Below are 26071 nucleotides of genomic sequence, written 5' to 3'. Positions count from 1 at the left end.
GAATGGTATAACGCATTGTCCATAAAAAAATTACTAAATTGGTAGGTACATTAAATAGAAGTTCATTACGAAACATTTAAATCAGTATTTCATAGACAAATGTGAAGTTTGAGTCGAAAAATGATAATGTAATCAAAGTTAGGATAATTATTATTTAATTATTCTATAGGAGAAGAATGATTGGTAGGATGACGTATAAGAAGAAGACGTATAGGTGGCTGTCTACTCAGTAGGCTCATCCTTTTTATATGATGGCAATCCGAATACAGCACTAAAGATCTATTTCTTCGGATTCTTTTATAGACTTTATAGACAACTTTTAGAGTTATGAACATTAATTATTTTTAGGTAATTAGGATTTCTGTTGTCGAGCGGATATAATCATTGAAAGGGGCCGTATTTAAAAGGAGTTTCTTGTTAAATGAAACCATAATATCGCAGAATCAATCCTTTATTTTTCATAACACTCACTTTTTCAACAAAAATAAAATAAAAAAAACTTTATTTACAACACATTTATATATAAATAATAACAAAAAATATTATAATTCATATTCGTCTCGATGTAAGGTTGCTATTTATATTTTTAGCTTTGGCAACATTGTCTACGTCTGACTGTCACTAATATTTCCGTTGCAAACTTCACGTTGTTCAACATAACTAAACAGTTTTTTATTTGGGCGTGAATTCAAACGCTAAATCTTTGAAGACTGTCTAAAATGTTCTTCAAAGGCTATTTTTGATAACTTCTAGTGATTGGTTTTTAAATAGAGGTATTTTAAGGTGTCATCAACATCTTTTTGTTACTTAACCAATACTATGAAATATTTTAGTGAAATTATCAGATATTTCACTATTAATTAAAAACCAGGGGTTCGTTTCTAATATAAAAAAACACTTTGAGATCGTTTTTTTTTGCGATGAGTCATAAAATGTCGAAGAATTGAGTAAACGCTCTTTATTGAGAAATTTAATATCGAGTTGGTAGGCCATCCACCATATAGATATGATTTAGAATCTAATGACTTCATTTTGTCGAAAAAAATCGCGTAATCAATGATTTCCAAAACTAAAAGACGACGTTTTGCGTCGATAGCTGGTAAAAGTACGTCGAAAATCATTAATACAAATAGCAACCTTTGTACTGGAGCTCAGACACGTAGGATGGTCCCAGAAGTACCTGGTCTGATCTAGAGATGGCGGTAGTTGCTTGAAAATACTACTGACTGACAGGTTTGAAGACGCCATGTTGTTTTGTATTGTTTTGGCAGCCATTAATAGTGAAAGGCATCATTTTAACCGATATAAATGCTGAACTAGATTCTATTCTGGGTGCAAATGCTTCTTCTGTGACACCAGCATCGCAGTGGTGGACCAAATGAGGTCGTCGGTTTTTTGGGATGCGCGAATACTTTTGAGACCAACCTCCTAGTTGTCTGAAGAGATATAAAAACGTTTCGTAGTACGAACACATCAAATGATGCTGTAAAGAGTTAAAGGCTTCACATTTTAACATTATTCTGTGATATACAGGGTCATCATTACGATAATGAACAATATATTTTGAATAATATATTTTTACCAATTAAATGAGTGTATAATTGTATAATTTACAATTTCAAGCGTAAATCTTACCACGGCTAACAAAATAAATATTTTCGATTATTTAGTTTTCATAAAATTAGAATATTTATTCTTTTCCATTATCATTTTCCACTGTTTCCAAAGTTTCTTTATGTAAAGGCGCATTAAGTTTAACCACTTTCCCGACGTCTTCCTTTTCGCTTTCCTGATGCTCCCCTTTCTCTGGTTTCGTCTTATCCTCTTTCCCTTTCTTCTCCTTTTTCATTTTATCTTCCATTTCTTGAAATTTCAGTGCTAAATATCTGGAAATCATGAATCATCTTTATCAAGGAACCAAATAAGACCTTCATTTATATCACATATAGGTTATAATCTACTTCTTTATAGTTAGAAGTTTGGCCGGTAGTTTTTACGATGACTAGTTTCAGCGTTTGACCGATTTGTCTATGGAAATAACGAACTGATCGTAACATATGACATAGTGTTGCAGATTTAATTGTGTGTGAATCTTATGGGGATATTTTAGACCCCAGAGATTATTAGACATAGAGGTAAGAAGAACCATCTCATATGGGAGCTTAGCTTAAAAACTATCCGCTCGTAGACGGTAAATTATAATTCAAAATTTGACCAGAATGGCGCTCCCGTCGGACGAGATATCATATGTCAGTCTCAGTTCAGTCTTCCGTCCGTCTGATTTGAACGACCTCTCTCAAATAGAATCAAGTATGTAGTGTTAAAAAATTTTAATTGGTCAGAGTCGTTAATTACATATTGGTGTACAAAATTTAAATTATTCACGCAGTACAAAATTTTATGGACACTTTCTGTAGCACAGAGATGAGCCTTTGAACAGACATAACACGCCTTAGAAAGATGCAAAGTTTATATCGGTAAAAATGGCGGAGTTTGGTCTGATGTAATATTTATACGTAAAATATCAAAATTTGGTGCTTAAGGTCTTATTTGGTCCACACGTAAAAGAAAAATTATCATTTACATTTGGAAATTTGAGAACGTATCTGTGGATTACCTCCAAATGCTTTGATTCTGGTCATTTCTTTAGATTATAAATTTGAATGAATTTAGTGAATTAAATCTGGTTCCGTGCTCCAGAATGGCCTCTATCTAATCTAGAGCACACCTTCCCCACATATCCCAATATCTTTTTGGACTGGTCTGAAAGTAATTTTGATGGATCTTGCACGACATTTATACCAATCTAGAAGACAAGTAGTTTCAAAAAATTGAGTTTCGAGACTTGTTTAAAACCAAGCGGAAGCTAGTAACCAGTTCATCAGTCGCGTTAGGGATTCTTATCAACTTTTAATCGATCTAATATTACTTCACGTAGGTACCAAGCAGTATTTGACCGTTGGACACTTTGGAACCCAAACATGGTGAATAACATCACCATAATAGAAGAAAACCCTGATTTTCAACCAATCCCTTATGGGGTTTCTCCGTTTCGGTTAATGCGCTGGAGTAGACTCCCCAAAAACTCCCCAAAACACCCCTACAACATTTTCAACAATTCCCTAACAACAATTTCATTCGAAAACATTGAATTTGAAGCTTGTTGAAGTTTCTTACTTGTCAACTAGGGGTCCTGTATAATCCTCGGGAAATTTCGGCGATAGGGGGATGATATATTTGTAGAGTCTCTCGTTCAACACGTATAATTGGGGCGTAGACGCGCATTTAACGTTGTACCACCAATCGCAAGTCAAAGCTACTTGACTAAAAATCGTTCCATTGGGGCAAAGAAACGAAGCTTGTCCTCCATTCAAATCGCAATAGTGCCAAACCTGAAAAATACAGTATCGATTTGAATAAATAAGTGTAGTCTACAGTTTTTTCAAACTTGATTTTGACCAGAGACCCTTCGGAATTCACTATTAGACCTCCCCAACATTATAAAGCTATTACGAATCAAAGGCCTTTTTTTGAAGATGACAGGTGACGCAAATTTGAATTCAGAGCGTTATGTACAGATGTTGGGCTACAAAACTTCAATAATTGTAACCAAAGAACATGGTTCCAACAGGAGTTACTTCATACAGACCTCTGCCGCGAGCTCGTGGCTGGCTAATTGATATCCAGGAGAGATGACATGATTTGGCCTCCACGCAGTCCCGATTTAACACCTATGGACTTTTTTAGAGAATACCTGCCGATGCACTACGCATTTTTGAGGTGTAAAAACTACGGAAATATTAATTTTTTATGTTGAAACAGATTTTTAGTCGGTTTGAGATGTAAACTATAAAAAAATCTAATTATAAATCAGAAAAAACCGATTTAGGCCTATTAACATGTCAAAAGTTGTAAGAAACACGTTTTTTTGGCCAAAATCGCCATAAATAGCTAGTAGCCACTGGGCTACTAAATCTGGACTATACGGTGGATGAAGAAGCAATTCGAAGTGTTATTCTTCAATTTAACTATCACTGCTATCGATTTGTGAATAGGTGCGTTGTTTATGGTGAAGCCGTAACCTTCTCAGCTCTCAGAACGTGGTTCGCCGGCTACGAGTCAAAAAATATGGCTCCAAATCATCAAGACGTTGTTGTTTTTAATCGACTGTGTTTGTTTGTTTCAAACCCATCCAAAAAAGTAGATTAACTCAAATGGCTGTCACTTTTTTTTGACAAGTTAAACGTCATATGGATTTGACATTGACAGCGTAAAGTGTGTGTCGCTTAAACGACTCTTTGAATGATGTAATATTATACTGATTATACTTACTTGACAGTTGGTATCAGGATCTCCAAAAAATCCTTTATATCTCTGAGTTTTACAATTAAAACTAGTACGAGGTATGGTAGATAGAGCCGGATAATCAACTCCGGGTTTCCCGGGCGTTCCTCCTTCTTCGGTATCTTCCGGATACAAATCACTGATGTAATTAGGATGATACAGATCTGCTTCGTTTTCAATTTCATCGGTATATTCGGGTTTCGTCAACTTTTGCTGTTTTTTTAACGTATTCAAAATGTTAACCAAAGTTTTTATGCTATTATCGATGTTATCGGAAGTGAGGGTTTTCGGTAAGGCGTTGACAGCTTGTAGATATTTCAAAATGGCGGATAAATTGATAGGATTTTTCGCGTTGGGATAATCTGGTTGCATCGGGGTGTGTTTATACTCGGGAAACGGTTCGTAATTGGGATTTAGATCAGTTTGGTATTGAGTCGGTGATTGATATTGATTGTTTATTGGTCTCACGTAGATTTCTTTACTAGTTTCGTCCCGATTATTAGCGGAAACGATGATGAAAGGTTTCTTACGATCTTGATACAAGTATCCGTTATAGTTTTCTTGAATATCTATACTAGATTGTGGGATTTCTACGGCTATTTGTTGATTTACGTACGGTTTATTATCCGAATATAAATTTGAAAATTGATAATCTTGTTCACTCGGTATATCGACGTTTCTCGGCGTGTAAGTTTCTACTGTGGTTTTTGAGGGTTGGATTAGTTTCTGCTTATTATAAATTTGCGGTTTTGATAGAAAGTTTTGTTGCGATATCGGTCGTTTTATTTGAATATAACTTGGTCTTCGGTTTTGCGATAATTTCAACTGGGACAACTTGTCGTATATTTCACCGAAATTGGGGATTTTGTTTTGATTTGTAGGAACGTATTGAACGTTGATTATTCGAGGTAGAATCGGTTTGAACGGTCCAGGTGCTAAATTACTTTCGGTAAATGGGTTAAATTTGGCGTTATTATTCGGCCGTTGCTCTCGGTGAAGTGTGTAACTTCCTTTCGGCGGTTTTTCGTATACGATCCGGTTATTAGGTTGAGACTTGTAGAAATTAATGTAAGGAAGGAGTCGTTTGTGACGTTCCGATTGACTTAATGGTATTTTATTCAGATCCTGTCCGGTGGAATTGCTCTCCATCGACGACGCGATATGTATGGTGGCTGTTTCCGGTTTGTCATGGTGTATTGTCGTTATTTCGATAGATCGATGAATACGAACTGCAACAAAAAATATTTTATGAAATCAGATACTATTATAATAATAATTGCCGTAATGGCAAATTTGTATTATCAATATTTGTATCAATAGTACAACTAGAATTATTACTAGCATTGCGACTTTACTAGAACCCCCTGTATCATCAAAACTTGTAGAAATCTAAAGTAAAATAGTGGACGAAGACGTTCCAAAATCTAGGTTAGAGTTAGTTAATTACCAACAACAGTTTTTCGTGCTTTGATGTTAAATTTTTTGACGCTGGATGCTTCTTAGTCTATTTTACGCATATTTTGTGTATATTTATAACTTGGGACATTATTCGCGATAAACATAACCTCAATTGATAATTTCGAATGTAGTTTTAATCGTATCAAGCTCTTAAACATGTTATTTATTAAATGTAATGTACTTTTCGCACTATACCATTAACATTCAATCGTTTATATTATTTTTTTTCATAGGATTTATGCGTCTATAAAACTGAAATGATATTACACTAATTGTATTCAAAATTTGAAGCTTCTACGTCTACTAGAAGTGCCTTAAAGTTTCGATGATATGTCAGTCGGCGGGTGTCGAAATTAAGAAACTTTGATTAGTTATAATTCTCAAACTACTGTTCCAAATTGAATGAAATTTGAAATATATCGTGTTTATTAAATACTTGTTTGGTTATTAAAAATACAAGGTTGTAGTTTCGTCCACGATGGGGTTATAAGGGGTGGAAAATGGTTTGAGCTGTTTCGAGAAAATTTTTACGAAGATTAATTAATTACTTTTTGGATATCCATCTGGATAATAAATACCGTATATATTTTATTCTACGATAATTATTATTCAAAAACTATTCGCAGGTTATAGAGCAAACAAAATTTCAAATTCGTATTCGCCTCGTGTAGAAACAGTTCCGGTTTTGATAAAATACACAATAACACGTGATAATAAACACGTTAAACAGAACAGAAGCTGAAACAAGTAATCCATGTTAAACACAATTAGATTGCGTCCATGGGAATCGTGATTTTCAGTTTAAATCCAATGATCATCACTTGGAGCACACCCGATTTAAATTTACACGTAAATACACGTCTAATTGTATATGCAAATTTCCAACTGACACGTTCCAATATAGTTTACCTAAATATCATTGGACTAATTGAAATTGAGTTGATCACAACGAATTTGTGAATTCGAACTAAAAACTTTGTGATAAAAACGATTTTACAGGCGCCTTTCGTTTCGGAAAGTTTTCTCTTTCCGAAATATTCGCCAAAAATGGAAAAATTCGTTCCAAAAATGACTGATAACGATTTCCAAAAGTTGCCAATACCGGTACACGTTAAAACGTTTACCTACAGCTTCTAAATCGTTCAATTTTCGCGTTACAACATCCACCTTATTCGCCTGATTTGGCCAAGTGTCATTCTTTAACCTAAAAAAACATTCACAGCTTCAAGCTGCAAGTTTCGTAACACTGCTAAGACACAGATACTCCCAAATGCTTTTTTGGGAGTATCTCCAACCCCTGGGATCTTATCTTGCGTTTCCTGAGTTAATCCTTAGCCTTTCCGATTGCCACCTCATGCCCACTAGTCGCAGGGCCCTTGTCTTAAAGTTTTTCGAGACTGGGGCGTCCTTTCCCTTGCAAAGGACGTCATATTTAGGTTAGTGATCAATGCTTTTTGGTTCCAAATCCTTGGAATATTACCTGTGTTGCGTTTCCTGGGTTAATCCTTAGCCCTCCAATTGCCACCTCATGCCCACTAGTCGCAGGGCCCTTGTCTTAAAGTTTTTCGAGACTGGGGCGTCCTTTCCCTTGCAAAGGACGTCATATTTAGGTTAGTGATCAATGCTTTTTGGTTCCAAATCCTTGGAATATTACCTGTGTTGCGTTTCCTGGGTTAATCCTTAGCCCTCCAATTGCCACCTCATGCCCACTAGTCGCAGGGCCCTTGTCTTAAAGTTTTTCGAGACTGGGGCGTCCTTTCCCTTGCAAAGGACGTCATATTTAGGTTAGTGATCAATGCTTTTTGGTTCCAAATCCTTAGAATATTACCTGTGTTGCGTTTCCTGGGTTAATCCTTAGTCCTCCAATTGCCACCTCATGCCCACTAGTCGCAGGGCCCTTGTCTTAAAGTTTTTCGAGACTGAGACGTCCTTTCCCTTGCAAAGGACGTCATATTTAGGTTAGTGATCAATGCTTTTTGGTTCCAAATCCTTGGAATATTACCTGTGTTGCGTTTCCTGGGTTAATCCTTAGCCCTCCAATTGCCACCTCATGCCCACTAGTCGCAGGGCCCTTGTCTTAAAGTTTTTCGAGACTGGGGCGTCCTTTCCCTTGCAAAGGACGTCATATTTAGGTTAGTGATCAATGCTTTTTGGTTCCAAATCCTTGGAATATTACCTGTGTTGCGTTTCCTGGGTTAATCCTTAGCCCTCCAATTGCCACCTCATGCCCACTAGTCGCAGGGCCCTTGTCTTAAAGTTTTTCGAGACTGGGACGTCCTTTCCCTTGCAAAGGACGTCATATTTAGGTTAGTGATCAATGCTTTTTGGTTCCAAATCCTTGGAATATTACCTGTGTTGCGTTTCCTGGGTTAATCCTTAGCCCTCCAATTGCCACCTCATGCCCACTAGTCCCAGGGCCCTTGTCTTAAAGTTTTTCGAGACTGGGACGTCCTTTCCCTTGCAAAGGACGTCATATTTAGGTTAGTGATCAATGCTTTTTGGTTCCAAATCCTTGGAATATTACCTGTGTTGCGTTTCCTGGGTTGATCCTTAGCCCCCGATTGCCACCTCATGCCCACTAGTCGCAGGGCCCTTGTCTTAAAGTTTTTAGAGACTGGGGCGTCCTTTCCCTTGCAAAGGACGTCATATTTAGGTTAGTGATCAATGCTTTTTGGTTCCAAATCCTTGGAATATTACCTGTGTTGCGTTTCCTGGGTTAATCCTTAGCCCTCCAATTGCCACCTCATGCCCACTAGTCGCAGGGCCCTTGTCTTAAAGTTTTTCGAGACTGGGACGTCCTTTCCCTTGCAAAGGACGTCATATTTAGGTTAGTGATCAATGCTTTTTGGTTCCAAATCCTTGGAATATTACCTGTGTTGCGTTTCCTGGGTTAATCCTTAGCCCTCCAATAGCCACCTCATGCCCACTAGTCGCAGGGCTCTTGTCTTAAGGTTTTTCGAGACTGGGGCGTCCTTTCCCGTGCAAAGGACGTCATATTTAGGTTAGTGATCAAATTGTCAACGACCAGATACCACGGGGCTGGAGAAGAGAATCCGCCCTGCAGGCAACTCCTGGTTATTACAGACAGACACTCAACATTGAGACAGAGTTTGACGCCACGTCTCTCGAGTGACCGGCAGATAACAAAGTGGGTATTGTCAAAAGCCCTTTCAATGTAAAGGTATGGACAGTAGTGAACTGGTGAGGCTGATGGACCTCTTTCCATTGCTCGGGAATATAGCAGGATCTGAAAATGCTCACCAGGTGAAGGGGCGATATTTCTAGGGATCTGTAGGAGGGAAAAACGCTGCCCAAATGATCGTTATTTGTTTGTAGCATGATTTTTAGGTCTCTAGGTCTAGTTCAGCCGATTTTTTCTATTTTAATTGCGTATAAGTTGCAGTTCCAGGGAAAAATTAGTTTCCGATCTCTTGCCGACGGTTCCTTAGTTATCTCGAGTTTAGTTTTCTTCAGGATTTTTTCAAGAGCGAGTTCTTGCTTGAAATAATCAGTTTGACTTCATCTGCGCATGCTTTTGTTCAAGAATTATTGAGTCTTGTATCATATCAAGCGGCGTTTAAAGAATGTATAGCATAACCCTCGTATTTACCTATATTGGAAAATAATTTTATAGTAATAATTCGATATTTTACTGAGGTATCGATATTACGTAATGTACTTTCTTGAAAAATAAAAACTCATTACTGTATTCCAAGGATTTTCAATTAACTTGAGGGTATATACAGAGCGGAATGCGGTTAACAGTTATTGAATTGATCGATTGAACTACTTTCGAATCGGGATTAAATAGATTGTTGAGTTTCGTTATTTACATCTAAGAAATGACGGGAAATTAACAGAAATCGTGAAGGTGTTCATAAAGTCATTAATTATGGATGAAAAAATTCAATTGACTAGTTTTGAGACGATTAGAGCTGCACAAACGTCCAATAGAAACATAGGGTTTGAATCCAAAACGTTTTGTTATCATTTTCCATTAAAAAGATTTCTCAAACTTTGGTTAATGTTCTACTTTATCGTTTTCAAAAAAACAATGACCCTAATTTCACGTATTGAACTTTCTGATTGGGATTTTGTATAGTCCAGGAGTTTTAATTATCCAACTCATTGGAGGTTATTCTCTGGCTTGTAATACGTAATCCACAACGAGATTTTAGACTCTACAGACTTCCTTGAAGTATTAGAATGGAGTCTTAGAGCCCAGAAGATTATTTTGTAACTAATTGAGTCAGGATTATTTTTCAAACTAAAATATTGAGTTTTGGAGCCTACAGGTTTAATTTTGGAACTAATTTTGGGCCCACAAGGGCTACAGGATAACAAACAATGGATTTTAATGCCTGAAGGATGAGAAGAATAAATTCTAGCATTTATATCAGGCCAGAGAACCTACAAGAATATTTTCGGAGCTAATATTGAGTCATAAGAGCCCGCAGGATCTATTTTGGTATAAGTACTGGGTGTCAGAACATGTGAGGTTACTTTTGGTATGAATATTTGGTGTTTAAAATTTAGAGAATGATTTTTGAGCCTACAGGATTACTTTAAACAAAAATATTGAGCTTTAGAGCCTACGGGATCCATTATAGAACTATAATTGGGCACCAGGAGCTACAGGATAACAAATAATGGATGTTAGTTCCTGAAGGATAACTTCTAGCATCAATATTGGCTCAGTGAACCCACAAGAATAGTTTTGGTACTAATATTGGGTCATTAGAACCCACAGGATTCGTATAAGCACAAAAATTGGGTCTCAGAAAACATGAGATTACTTTTGGTGTGAATATTGGGTCTTTGAAGTTTAGAGAATGATTTTTTAATCTACAGGATTACTTTAAACAATAATATTGAGCTTTAGAGCCTACGGGATCCATTATAGAACTATAATTGGGCACCAGGACCTACAGGATAACAAATAATGGATGTTAGTTCCTGAAGGATAACTTCTAGCATCAATATTGGCTCAGTGAACCGACAAGAATAGTTTTGGTACTAATATTGGGTCATTAGAACTCACAGGATTCGTATAAGCACAAAAATTGGGTCTCAGAAAACATGAGATTACTTTTGGTGTGAATATTGGGTCTTTAAAGCTTAGAGAATGATTTTTGAGCCTACAGGATTACTTTAAACAATAATATTGAGCTTTAGAGCCTACGGAATTACTTTAAACAATAATTTTGATTTCTAGAGCCCAGGGAATCCATTATAGAACTATAATTGGGCACCAGGAGCTACAGGATAACAAATAATGGATGTTAGTTCCTGAAGGATAACTTCTAGCATCAGTATTTGGTCAGAGAACCCACAAGAATAGTTTTTGTACTAATATTGGGTCGTTAGAACATAAAGGATTCGTATAAGCACAAAAATTGGGTCTCAAAAAACATGAGATTACTTTTGGTATGAATATTGGGGCTTTAAAGCTTAGAGAATGATTTTTGAGCCTACAGGATTACTTTAAACCATAATATTGAGCTTTAGAGCCTACGGGATCAATTTTGGAATTAATTTGGGATCTTTAGAATAATAAATAATGGGTCTTAGCGTCAGAAGGATCTCTTTTAGTACTAATATTGGGTTACCGACTGGTAAATAGTGTTTGGCTTTGAACGGAAGTCTTATTTTGATAACCATCTACGTAAATTCTTGTAAACTAACATCACATCTCCTGCTGATACCCTCAAGGGGTTCATGTGACAAAAAAAGTACGCGGTATCTTCGATTTCAATTGTGTTATGACTAAATTCACTTATTGGATGTTCCCTGTTGTTTGTGCTAGAGTAAATGCGTTAATTCAACACTGGAAATGTATGTTGACATCGTTTGACTTCACAATACCAACAAATATGTATGTACACACTCATGAAACGCTATGAAAATCAGTAATTAAGTCAGACTATTTATAATTGCAACATAAATGTACTAACTCCAGTGTCGGCCTTAATAAATTCGAGCTGATTTTGTAAATAAATCGTTTGGATTAGCGCTTCGCAAATATGAGTACAAATTAATATTTAGACAGAGTATTTTGCTGCTGGAACTTTTAAACCAGTTCTACAACCTCTTTACTCAGTTTTCTTTTTTAAATAACCTCGTATATCGATAGTATGCTTAATTTTGAGAAAAAAATGTCCTTTAAAGTTTTTCAAAAAACCCAATACTTTTCAAGTTATTGGCAATTGAAAATTCGGAATTTTTTTCATCGGTTTTTTGCAAATATCTCCAAAAATATGCATTTTAACGAAAATTTTTTTAATATAAAAATTGTAGCAGATAAAAAACTGTACAAATCAGTTTTTTATAAAGTGTTCTAAGTGCAATATTAAGCGAGATATTAAAGATCAAAGCCGTTTTTATTTTGTCGTCTGAAATTTAATCGATGTATTCAATGCCATCTAGCGGCGAGCAGATACATTTTATTCATTCTAGTGAAACGGGGTTTTGTAGTGCTTGAAATAAGCTTTAAAATGAGTACTGTTGAAAGTCTTTTGCGCGTAAAATGAGTGAGCTGTAATTCAAATAAGAGGAACATCTAATGGTTTTTTTTTTAAATCAATGGGTTTCATGAGTGCCATTCCCACCAAAATAAAAAATTAATCGTATTTCGTCTAGAATCAACTTAAGTATGAAGAGTTTAATGGATTGTAGCAATTTGGGTGCATTAGGACACATATTTTCCAAATTAATCACGATTTTAAGAAAAAAAAATTTCCAATTTTTAAAAATTTCACTTTCTTTTCATAATATCTCAAAAATTATAACAAAAAATTTGGTTTTTTCTCTGTCATACAAAAATTGACGGAGATATGATTGTTTAAAGAGCGCGCGGCAACTTATAGGTTCTAATTACCCAATATTAGTTCCAAAAATTTTCTTGTGGACTCTAAGACCCCATAATCATATTAGAAGTTATCCTTTAGGCTCTAAGATCCATTATTTGTTATCCCGTAGCCGCTGGGGACCCAATATTAATTCGAAAATGATCCCGTAGGCTCTAAAGCGCAATATTATTGTTTAAAGTAATCCTGTAAGCTCAAAAATTATTCTCTAAACTTTGAAGACCCAATATTCACACCAAAAGTAATTTCATGTTTTCTGAGACCCAATTTTTGTGCTTATACGGATCCTGTGGGTTCTAATGACCCAATATTAGTACCAAAACTATTCTTGTGGGTTCTCTGAGCCAATACTGATGCTAGAAGTTATTTTTCAGGAACTAACATCCATTATTTGTTATCCTGTAGCCTTTGGAGACCCAAGTTTAGTTCTAAAATGGATCCTGTAGGCTCTAAAGCTCAAAATTATTGTTTAAAGTAATCCTGTAGATTAAAAAATCATTCTCTAAACTTTAAAGACCCGATATTCGTACCAAAAGTAATCTCATGTTTTCTGAGACCCAATTTTTGTGCTTATACGGATCCTGTGAGTTCTAACGACCCAATATTAGTACAAAAACTATTTTTGTGGGTTCTCTGAGCCAATATTAATGCTAGAAGTTATCCTTTAGGAACTAACATCCATTTTTCGTTATCCTGTAGCTCCTGGTGCCCAATTATAGTTCTATAATGGATCCCGTAGACTCTAAAGCTCAATATTATTGTTCAAAGTAATCCTGCAGGCTCAAAAATCATTCTCTAAACTTTAAAAACCCAATATTCATACCAAAAGTAATCTCATGTTTTCTGAGACCCAATTTTTATGCTTATACGAATCCTGTGAATTCTAATGACCCAATATTAATACAAAAACTATTCTTGTGGGTTCTCTGAGCCAATATTGATGCTAGAAGTTATCCTTTAGGAACTAAAATCCATTATTTGTTATCCTGTAGCTCCTGGTGCCCAATTATAGTTCTATAATTGATCCCGTAGACTCTAAAGCTCAATATTTTTGTTTAAAGTAATACTGTAGGCTCAAAAATCATTCTCTAAACTTTAAAGATCCAATATTCACACCAAAAGTAATCTCATGTTTTCTGAGACCCAATTTTTATGCTTATACGAATCCTGTGGGTTCTAATGACCCAATATTAGTACAAAAACTATTCTTGTTGGTTCTCTGAGCCAATATTAATGCTAGAAGTTATCCTTCAGGAACTAAAATCCATTATTTGTTATCCTGTAGCTCCTGGTGCCCAATTATAATTCTATAATGGATCCCGTAGATTCTAAAGCTCAATATTATTGTTCAAAGTTGAAAAATCATTCTCTAAACTTTAAAGACCCAATATTCATACCAAAATAATCTTATCGCAGACTTTTTGGTTGGAATATTTCGAAGAAATGGTATACATACAGTTTCGACCAATAGAAATGCATTTATGCTTACGATTCGATGTTTTCATTGATAAACAGTGGAGATGATGAGTCCACGTGGACTGACGATGTTTACCGAATTTTATACGGGGAGTAAATATTATTTTTCATCTCTTAATTTGGTATTCGGTGCTTTTTTGACTGGACTCTTTTCTACATTTAATTCTCGTAAGGACCTTTGTAGTGTATTGTAGTGTATATAAAGAGCTCCATCAGGATGCTGTAACTTATTTCGATGCCTCAAAAGTCTTCCTACTAATATTAGCGTTCATTATTAGAAACAGTTTGAAAATTATGATTATAAGTAACTTGTTTCCGTTAATTCGAATAGTTTTGAGCGAAATATTTATTTCAAATTGAACTTTTTTAACGAATTAGTCCCGCATTGCGTCCCATTCCTTTAATCTCGGTTATTTTACAAAATAATCTCGTATTATGAAGCTCGAAAATTGCATTTATGGCAGGAAAATAATTCAGGAACAACCGAATCCACTTTGATGAACACATTTTATACATATCCACAATTTAGATTAAACATAATTTCTGAAAAACAAACTTGTTTTACCAGAGTTTCGAAATATAGATTTTCACAACTTCAAACCGAGTGAATTTTTCACAAATGTTAAAATAACATAGAAATGGCTGATTTAGTTCAGTCTATGGATTTGAATCTTCGTCAAATCGACATCCTAATTTAACTTGATTGGAAAATCCCTTCAAATCGTGTGACTAAATAAGAAAAACACGTTTTTTTCGCCAAAAATCGATTTCATTCATCTATAATCTCCAATACAATCATTCCAACGCTTCTTTAACTTCTCGATGCCGTACTTGTACAAGGAATTATCTTCTGCATCAAAATATTCAACAGTTTCATCAATTCCTTCTTCATTTCAGCTAAATTTCTTATCGGCGATCAATTTTTTGATATCAGTAGTCACTGGGGGTCTGATCTGGACTATACGGTGGCTGAGGAAGCAATCCGAAGTGTAATTCGTTCAATTTTTCAATAATTGCCATCAACTTGTGAATCTCCCCCTTTTGGAGGTAGTTAATGAACAATATTCCATGCTCATACCAAAATACTGAAGCCTTAAATCGATTTCATTCATCTATAATCTCCAATACAATCATTCCAACGCTTCTCTAACTTCTCGATGCCGTACTTGTACAAGGAATTATCTTCTGCATCAAAATATTCAACAGTTTCATCAATTCCTTCTTCATTTCAGCCAAATTTCTTATCGGCGATCAATTTTTTGATATCAGTAGTCACTGGGGGTCTGATCTGGACTATACGGTGGCTGAGGAAGCAATCCGAAGTGTAATTCGTTCAATTTTTCAATAATTGCCATCAACTTGTGAATCTCCCCCTTTTGGAGGTAGTTAATGAACAATATTCCATGCTCATACCAAAATACTGAAGCCTTAAATCGATTTCATTCATCTATAATCTCCAATACAATCATTCCAACGCTTCTTTAACTTCTCGATGCCGTACTTGTACAAGGAATTATCTTCTGCATCAAAATATTCAACAGTTTCATCAATTCCTTCTTCATTTCAGCTAAATTTCTTATCGGCGATCAATTTTTTGATATCAGTAGTCACTGAGGGTGAGATCTGGACTATACGGTGGCTGAGGAAGCAATCCGAAGTGTAATTCGTTCAATTTTTCAATAATTGCCATCAACTTGTGAATCTCCCCCTTTTGGAGGTAGTTAATGAACAATATTCCATGCTCATATCAAAATACTGAAGCCTTAAATCGATTTCATTCATCTATAATCTCCAATACAATCATTCCAACGCTTCTCTAACTTCTCGATGCCGTACTTGTACAAGGAATTATCTTCTGCATCAAAATATTCAACAGTTTCATCAATTCCTTCTTCATTTCAGCCAAATTTCTTATCGGCGATCAATTTTTTGATATCAGTAGTCACTGGGGGTCTGATCTGGACTATACGGTGGCTGAGGAAGCAATCCGAAGTGTAATTCGTTCAATTTTTCAATAATTGCCATCAACTTGTGAATCTCCCCCTTTTGGAGGTCGTTAATGGACAATATTCCATGCTCATACCAAAATATTGAAGCCTTAACCTTCCCAGTTGATTGTTTTGCCTTTGGACGCTTCGGACTTGATTAACCGGCTGGAGTTTTGATTCCATAGTGAAGAGATGGATCCATGTTTCATTCTTTGTAACATACCGATGCAAAAAATCTGATTTATTACGTGTAAATACATTGTTTTGAAAATAACAAACGTAGCTTCACTAAAATGGCTGTTACTTTCTTATTCTTCAAGAATTTTTTTCTATAAATTCAACTAAACTTTGCTGAGCGTGACACGCCGTGACGGTTCGTTAAAAAACCGAGTTAAGCATATGAACACAGCCTATTCTTAAACGGAAGTGACGTCATAATTGTTCGGCCATATCGAATGTCAGTTGTCAGTAGCGGCATCTGTCAGTTATGCTACCATTTTAAGTATTATACGAGGGTTGTTGTTTTTTTCAATCTTCGATCGCAATGGCGAGGAAAACAATAGGTGATTGGTGTTTGCAATAAACGACTGCGCATAATAAGATGGCTGTCGGCATTAATTCTCCTCCAAAAGATTATAATTATGCTTTTTTTTTGTAATAAAAAAAGTTATTACGGAAACTAAACTGTATATTTATAGTTTAAACATCCGGTATGATTTAGTGTGCTATTTTAAAGATTCTTAGTGAATCGCCCTGTATACATACATGATGGCTCTCGTAATTATTCAGTATAACTAATAAGTTATTGTGTAATTTGGTTGGCTGTTTGATTATAAAGTTGAAAATAAAATTATTATCTTTGAAACGAAATCGTTAAACGGTTTTAACTTTCCATTTGTTGAATTCACTTAGTTAATTCGAGCATATTTTAATTAAATTCCAAACTGTACGAAATTTAATAATTCACTCGTTGAACAAGAAATTTTAGTATGAATAACTGTGGATTAAATAAACAGCAACAGCATAAAATGTTGTGATATGCACGAATGATTCCAAATCGATTTAGAATAATATTAAATGAATTAAAGAATTTGTTGATTATTACGAGGGTCTCGGGCAACTTTCGTAGGATTAAACACTGAATTGGGCGCTTCTGATTTTCTAGATTCTCAGAGGGTTTTGGAAATTTTGAAACTTGTAACTCAATAAATTTTGAAACGCGAATAACTCGAAAACTAAAAGGAAATCGAAAAAAACTACCCTAACAAAAAATGTTAAGCACAACTTTTTCTACAAAAAAGGTTTGTAGTGATTTTCACGTTAGAGCCTCTATTTCTGAGTAAATCGCCCTCAACTTCGAAAGTCGAAGCCTGAGTTATTCGCAATTTAAAATATTTTTGAGCTTTCAAACCAATTTTATATTGAAAATTTTGAGGGTTAGAAAAAAATGCTTCAAAACCAATCTGTAGAGAATTTTGTGCTGCACATTTTTTGCCTTAGCACATTTTCTCGAATTCGTCGTAGGTTTCGAGTTATTCGCGATTCAAAATATTTTTGAGTGTATAAACCTGTTTTAAGGTGAAAATTTTGAGGTTAGGAACAAATACCTTAAATACTTTTTTGTAGAGAATTTTGTGCTCTACATTTTTTGTTACGGCAGTTTTTTTCGAATTCTTCATATTTTTCGAGTTATCCGCAATTCAAAATGTTTTTGAGTACAGAAACCCATGAAAATTTTTAGGTTAGGAAAAAATTCTTGAAGACCAATCTATAGAGAATTTTATGCTGTACATTTCTTGCTCCAGCACATTTTTTCGAATTCCTCGTAGTTTTCGAATTATTCGCGATTCAAAATATTTTTGAGTGTATAAACCCGTTTTAAGGGGGAAATTTTGAGGTTAGGAACAAATACCTAAAATACTTTTTTGTAGAGAATTTTTTACTCTAGATTTTTTGTTACGGCAGTTTTTTTCGAATTCTTCGTAGTTTTCGAGTTATCCGCAATTCAAAATGTTTTTGATTCCAGGAACCCGTGAAAATTTCAAGGTTAGGAAAAAATTCTTGATACCAATCTATAGAGAATTTTATGCTGTACATTTCTTGCTCCAGCACATTTTTTCGAATTCCTCGTAGTTTTCGAATTATTCGCGATTCAAAATATTTTTGAGTGTATAAACCCGTTTTAAGGGGGAAATTTTGAGGTTAGGAACAAATACCTAAAATACTTTTTTGTAGAGAATTTTTTACTCTAGATTTTTTGTTACGGCAGTTTTTTTCGAATTCTTCGTAGTTTTCGAGTTATCCGCAATTCAAAATGTTTTTGATTCCAGGAACCCGTGAAAATTTCAAGGTTAGGAAAAAATTCTTGATACCAATCTATAGAGAATTTTATGCTGTACATTTTTTGCTCCAGCACATTTTTTCGAATTCCTCGTAGTTTTCGTGTTATTCGCGATTCAAAATATTTTTGAGTGTATAAACCCGTTTTAAGGGGGAAATTTTGAGGTTAGGAACAAATACCTAAAATACTTTTTTGTAGAGAATTTTTTACTCTAGATTTTTTGTTACGGCAGTTTTTTTCGAATTTTTCATAGTTTTCGAGTTATCCGCAATTCAAAATGTTTTTGAGTACAGAAACCCATGAAAATTTTTAGGTTATGAAAAAATTTTTTAAGACAAATCTATAGAGAATTTTATGCTGTACATTTTTTGCTCCAGCACATTTTTTCGAATTCCTCGTAGTTTTCGAGTTATTCGCGATTCAAAATATTTTTGAGTGTATAAACCCGTTTTAAGGGAGAAATTTTGAGGTTAGGAACAAATACCTAAAATACTTTTTTGTAGAGAATTTTTTACTCTAGATTTTTTGTTACGGCAGTTTTTTTCGAATTCTTCATAGTTTTCGAGTTATCCGCAATTCAAAATGTTTTTGATTCCAGGAACCCGTGAAAATTTCAAGGTTAGGAAAAAATTCTTGATACCAATCTATAGAGAATTTTATGCTGTCCATTTTTTGCTCCAGCACATTTTTTCGAATTCTTCGTAGTTTTCGAGTTATTCGCGATTCAAAATATTTTTGAGTGTATAAACCCGTTTTAAGGGGGAAATTTTGAGGTTAGGAACAAATACCTAAAATACTTTTTTGTAGAGAATTTTTTACTCTAGATTTTTTGTTACGGCAGTTTTTTTCGAATTCTTCGTAGTTTTCGAGTTATCCGCAATTCAAAATGTTTTTGATTCCAGGAACCCGTGAAAATTTCAAGGTTAGGAAAAAATTCTTGATACCAATCTATAGAGAATTTTATGCTGTACATTTTTTGCTCCAGCACATTTTTTCGAATTCCTCTTAGTTTTCGTGTTATTCGCGATTCAAAATATTTTTGAGTGTATAAACCCGTTTTAAGGGGGAAATTTTGAGGTTAGGAACAAATACCTAAAATACTTTTTTGTAGAGAATTTTTTACTCTAGATTTTTTGTTACGGCAGTTTTTTTCGAATTTTTCATAGTTTTCGAGTTATCCGCAATTCAAAATGTTTTTGAGTACAGAAACCCATGAAAATTTTTAGGTTATGAAAAAATTTTTTAAGACAAATCTATAGAGAATTTTATGCTGTACATTTTTTGCTCCAGCACATTTTTTCGAATTCCTCGTAGTTTTCGAGTTATTCGCGATTCAAAATATTTTTGAGTGTATAAACCCGTTTTAAGGGAGAAATTTTGAGGTTAGGAACAAATACCTAAAATACTTTTTTGTAGAGAATTTTTTACTCTAGATTTTTTGTTACGGCAGTTTTTTTCGAATTCTTCATAGTTTTCGAGTTATCCGCAATTCAAAATGTTTTTGATTCCAGGAACCCGTGAAAATTTCAAGGTTAGGAAAAAATTCTTGATACCAATCTATAGAGAATTTTATGCTGTACATTTTTTGCTCCAGCACATTTTTTCGAATTCTTCGTAGTTTTCGAGTTATTCGCGATTCAAAATATTTTTGAGTGTATAAACCCGTTTTAAGGGGGAAATTTTGAGGTTAGGAACAAATACCTAAAATACTTTTTTGTAGAGAATTTTTTACTCTAGATTTTTTGTTACGGCAGTTTTTTTCGAATTCTTCGTAGTTTTCGAGTTATCCGCAATTCAAAATGTTTTTGATTCCAGGAACCCGTGAAAATTTCAAGGTTAGGAAAAAATTCTTGATACCAATCTATAGAGAATTTTATGCTGTACATTTTTTGCTCCAGCACATTTTTTCGAATTCTTCGTAGTTTTCGAGTTATTCGCGATTCAAAATATTTTTGAGTGTATAAACCCGTTTTAAGGGGGAAATTTTGAGGTTAGGAACAAATACCTAAAATACTTTTTTGTAGAGAATTTTTTACTCTAGATTTTTTGTTACGGCAGTTTTTTTCGAATTCTTCGTAGTTTTCGAGTTATCCGCAATTCAAAATGTTTTTGATTCCAGGAACCCGTGAAAATTTCAAGGTTAGGAAAAAATTCTTGATACCAATCTATAGAGAATTTTGTGCTGTACATTTTTTGCCTCAGCACTTTTTTTCGAATTCCTCGCAGGTTTCGAGTTTTCGCGATTCAAAATATTTTTGAGTGTATAAACCTGTTTTAAGGTGAAAATTTTGAGGTTAGGAACAAATACCTAAAATACTTTTTTGTAGAGAATTTTTTACTCTAGATTTTTTGTTACGGCAGTTTTTTTCGAATTCTTCATAGTTTTCGAGTTATCCGCAATTCAAAATGTTTTTGATTCCAGGAACTCGTGAAAATTTCAAGGTTAGGAAAAAATTCTTGATACCAATCTATAGAGAATTTTATGCTGTACATTTTTTGCTCCAGCACATTTTTTCGAATTCCTCGTAGTTTTCGTGTTATTCGCGATTCAAAATATTTTTGAGTGTATAAACCCGTTTTAAGGGGGAAATTTTGAGGTTAGGAACAAATACCTAAAATACTTTTTTGTAGAGAATTTTTTACTCTAGATTTTTTGTTACGGCAGTTTTTTTCGAATTTTTCATAGTTTTCGAGTTATCCGCAATTCAAAATGTTTTTGAGTACAGAAACCCATGAAAATTTTTAGGTTATGAAAAAATTTTTTAAGACAAATCTATAGAGAATTTTGTGCTGTACATTTTTTGCCTCAGCACTTTTTTTCGAATTCCTCGCAGGTTTCGAGTTATTCGCGATTCAAAATATTTTTGAGTGTATAAACCTGTTTTAAGGTGAAAATTTTGAGGTTAGGAACAAATACCTAAAATACTTTTTTGTAGAGAATTTTTTACTCTAGATTTTTTGTTACGGCAGTTTTTTTCGAATTTTTCATAGTTTTCGAGTTATCCGCAATTCAAAATGTTTTTGATTCCAGGAACCCGTGAAAATTTCAAGGTTAGGAAAAAATTCTTGAAGACCAATCTATAGAGAATTTTGTTCTGTACATTTTTTCTTCTAGTACTTTTTTTCAAATTCGTCACAGTTTTCGAGTTATTCGCGTTTCAAAAGTCCCAAAATTTCGAAAATTCAAACTTATACTCAGGAAGTCATTTTTCCCGGTATCTGCAATTACAAACTACATTAGAAAAGTGAGGTTATGTTTGACATTTATACGATGACATTTGACAACTAATTTTGAGGAATATAATCGTCAATATGAAGATTCACGTCGTATACCACAAACCACTTGTTCGCACCAGATAAATCTTATTCGAACCAAATCTTCTTAACAGGAAGTTATAGAATTGCTTTTGTAGAAGCTCCAAACATTTATTTTCATGAATCTATAAGGGGTAGTTGATGTGATCTCCATCCAAACTTTTTTAAAACTATGTAATCCGTACTTGAATACCAATATCGTTGTTAAAGATTAGTTTGATAAAGTTTATATAATTCTTTTATTTAATTACACCAAAGAACCGTGTAAATCTCCAATAGAAAAATATTCTGTTTCCGTATCAAGTTCTAATATCAGCCAAGTGTAACGAACACATTTTTTTGTATAGTAGGTACTTTCTTTCCTAGTACTATACAGACATACGATACAAATAAAATTCTCCAAGAAATAAATGTGTTTGTTGTTAGATAGAATATAGAAAGTACAAATATGACGGCGGACGTTTTAATTATACAAATCTACGATAAATACATAGTTGTCCTTGAAATTATTTCTGTAATAATACGACTTTTTGTCACATTTTTCTTTTTATATAAAGGAGATCATTTTGAATCTTACACCAAGTCGTAGAATTTTTGTTTAAACGTTTCGAAATGTACGTTTTCAAGGATGGTCACAGAAATACCTCGCCTGACCTGCAGATGGCGGTAGTTTCTTGAAAACTACAACTGTATTAGAAAGTAAACAATGTATACAACGTATGTTTCAAGTATGAAGACGCCATGTTGTTTAGTAATTGTTTGACAGCCATTAATAGATTACGTTTTCAGTAAATTTGGAAACATCGTTATGTGATACAAAACTTTTATTTGAAAGGCCTTAGCCTAACCAATATGAAATCTGAACTAGATTCTACTCTAAATGAGACTGTAACTAAAGTTTAGACGAGACCGTACGATTTGCGAAGACCAGCAGCCCAATGGTCGACCAAATGAGGTGACGAATCCAGAAATGTTGAGGAAAAACCACTGGATGATCGTCGGCTGGAAATCAGCGAGCTAGCAGACATATTAGGCATTTCAAAAAGTGTGTTACATCGCATACCAACTGCAAATTTCGACATGCGGAAGATGAATGCCCTTATTTTTAACAAATAGCGTAAACCCCATAGGAAACGAGTTATTTGCAAAAAATGTGTAAAAAATCGATTTTTTGACTTTTGAATCAGTTTTTTTGACTTTTGAATCGATTTTTTTCTACTTTTGACCTCCGATTTTTAACAAATAGCTTAAATCCCATAGGAAACGAGTTATTTGCAAAAAATGTGTAATAAATCGATTTTTTTGACTTTTGAATCGATTTTTTTGACTTTTGAATCAATTTTTTTGACTTTTGAATCGATTTTTTTCTACTTTTTACCTCCGATTTTTAACAAATAGCGTAAACCCCATAGGAAACGAGTTATTTGCAAAAAATGTGTGAAAAATCGATTTTTTTGACTTTTGAATCGATTTTTTTGACTTTTGAATCAATTTTTTTGACTTTTGAATCGATTTTTTTCTACTTTTGACCTCCGATTTTTAACAAATAGCGTAAACCCCATAGGAAACGAGTTATTTGCAAAAAATGTGTAATAAATCGATTTTTTTGACTTTTGAATCAATTTTTTTGACTTTTGAATCGATTTTTTTCTTTTGACCTCCGATTTTTAACAAATAGCGTAAACCCCATAGGAAACGAGTTATTTGCAAAAAATGTGTAATAAATCGATTTTTTTGACTTTTGAATCGATTTTTTTGACTTTTGAATGGATTTTTTTGACTTTTGAATCGATTTTTTTCTACTTTTTACCTCCGATTTTTAACAAATAGCGTAAACCCCATAGGAAACGAGTTATTTGCAAAAAATGTGTAATAAATCGATTTTTTTGACTTTTGAATCGATTTTTTTGACTTTTGAATCAATTTTTTTGACTTTTGAATCGATTTTTTTCTACTTTTTACCTCCGATTTTTAACAAATAGCGTAAACCCCATAGGAAACGAGTTATTTGCAAAAAATGTGTGAAAAATCGATTTTTTTGACTTTTGAATCGATTTTTTTGACTTTTGATTCAATTTTTTTGACTTTTGAATCGATTTTTTTCTACTTTTGACCTCCGATTTTTAACAAATAGCGTAAACCCCATAGGAAACGAGTTATTTGCAAAAAATGTGTAAGAAATCGTTTTTTTTTTACTTTTGAATCGATTTTTTTAACTTTTGAATCGATTTTTTTTAACTTTTGACCTCCGATTTTGATTAGTCCATCTCACAAAGAAAAGAACAATCAAAATAATGGACTGAAAAGAAAAAACCGGCTATAAATAAGGGAAAGACCGATCAATCTGCATGCAAGGTTATGGCATCGGTTTTTTGGGATTAACGTGGGATAATTTCATCAATACAATGCACCAGCTCATATATCCGTTATCACTATAACCAAAATTGATGAATTAAAGCTTGAATTACTACTTCATGTACCTTATTCTCCAGATTTAGTCTCCTCGGATTATTTTCTGGACACAAATTTGAAAAAATGAAGAGATGAAGACAACAGTTAATTTTTCTCTATTGGGCGAGGTACTTCTCGAACCATCCTCGTATATTCAACCATTTACAGTAGGTACAAAACTTAATAAACGACCTTATCACATAATATAAAGTTGAAATTATTATAAAATGACCATATTTATTATATTTCAACGTCTAGCCTTTTGCAGATCATAATTTCAAACTCGACGGACTTTATTTACAAATTTCCATCCCTTATTTAACCCCCTAAACCAATCAACTAATACTGAACGTATTTAACAATGTTGTGTTACCAAATATCTTCAATAAAATCACAAGATTCATCAAAGTCTCTCTTTTAAAGACAAATTACCCGAGAATAACCAACAATTTAACGTCTTAATTCATTCCAAATCTCCAACAAGCTTTTGTCAGCAAATCGATGGATAACCACAAAAACCAAACTCTGGTATGTAATAATTAATTCCAATTACCAATTCGGGTAGCATCGATTTTGTGTCTCTGACACACCTATTGGTAAACATTCGCTTAAATCAATGTCAAATTGCAATTACTACCACAGGTATCCGATGAAATTAATTAAAAAGTCCTAAAACTTTAACGAAGTGTTTTTATCAACGTGGTTGTTCGACGAAAACAGAACCATAATCATGCAGAGCACTGGACAAAATATAATAATGGTACACCTGAACATGGTACGGAATTAATGAAGACTTTCATGTTTGATTTCTAGCGATTTTGGGGGCCAAAGGACCAAGGATTTCTTAGTTATCTTATGTGTTATTTTCTTCAGGAGAGTTTTCAAATGTTTCTTCATCCATTCTCATACCAATTTTTGTATGTTTTATCTTCTTAATCTAGAGCTGAACTCTTGTTTTACCTCGTTCTATCTAACCACGACCTGGCACACCATCTCCTGGGTGCTTTTTTCCGTCTATTACACTCCAAAAGCAGGTTTTGTTATTTCCATTTTCAAACCGCACACAAAATACTAACCCTGCAATTTCTTGCACGTTGTTTCGCAGCATGTCAAGCGGCCTTTAGGAATATTTAAAAAAATATTTAGTGTCCTTGATAAATGATGATTTTCCTTGATATAGTTTGGATTAACATGTTTTTTTTAATTACTTGTGTTTGGCGTTTATAATCGCGGATTTATTGATGATATTATTGGAAATATATTACTGATACAGAGTATATTAAGTATGTGAAGAAAGTAACTAATTTTACTGATGAATTAACTCGATAGGTTACACGAAAATAGCAGGAAACCTGTAGGGCTATAAATATATAAATCGAGACGATTCATAAAGAATCAGTAATATCTAATCAAACGGGATTCAAACCATGCGCGCTTTGCCCTCTATCTCAGAAACGATTCGTCGTATGAAAAAAATTTTCAAATACAAGTTGTAGAGAATTTAATGCTCTACAATATTAATAATAAATACAAATAGCGCAAGCTCCATAGGAAACGAGTTATTTGCAAAAAATGTGTAAGAAATCGATTTTTTTGACTTTTGATTCGATTTTTTTGACTTTTGAATCAATTTTTTTACTTTTGAATCGATTTTTTTTTTACTTTTGACCCCCGATTTTTAACAAATAGCGTAAGCCCCATAGGAAACGAGTTATTTGCAAAAAATGTGTAAGAAATCGTTTTTTTTGACTTTTGAATCCATTTTTTTGACTTTTGAATCGATTTTTTTGACTTTTGACCCCCGATTTTTAACAAATAGCGTAAGCCCCATA

General features: G+C 33.9%; 1 protein-coding gene across 2 annotated transcripts in view; it reads right to left on the bottom strand.

The window, feature by feature from the left end:
• Nucleotides 1-435: 435 nt before the first annotated feature.
• The window catches only part of LOC130892431 (uncharacterized), a 37923-nt gene continuing 12287 nt past the window's right edge, over nucleotides 436-26071 (bottom strand). For both annotated transcript variants that reach the window (XM_057797855.1, XM_057797854.1), the window contains exons 2-4: nucleotides 4333-5573; nucleotides 3178-3392; nucleotides 436-1886 (exon numbers count right to left, since the gene is read on the bottom strand). In XM_057797855.1, the coding sequence (XP_057653838.1) occupies nucleotides 1691-1886; nucleotides 3178-3392; nucleotides 4333-5573 (1652 nt within the window). In that variant the 3' untranslated portion in view covers nucleotides 436-1690. The remainder of the gene's footprint in view (nucleotides 1887-3177; nucleotides 3393-4332; nucleotides 5574-26071) is intronic.

Source organism: Diorhabda carinulata, chromosome 4 (assembly GCF_026250575.1).
Source record: "Diorhabda carinulata isolate Delta chromosome 4, icDioCari1.1, whole genome shotgun sequence".
In the NCBI taxonomy this organism is placed as follows: Eukaryota; Metazoa; Arthropoda; class Insecta; order Coleoptera; family Chrysomelidae; genus Diorhabda; species Diorhabda carinulata.
Note: the sequence above shows the minus strand (reverse complement) of the source record. Positions and strands in the feature narration are given on the sequence as shown.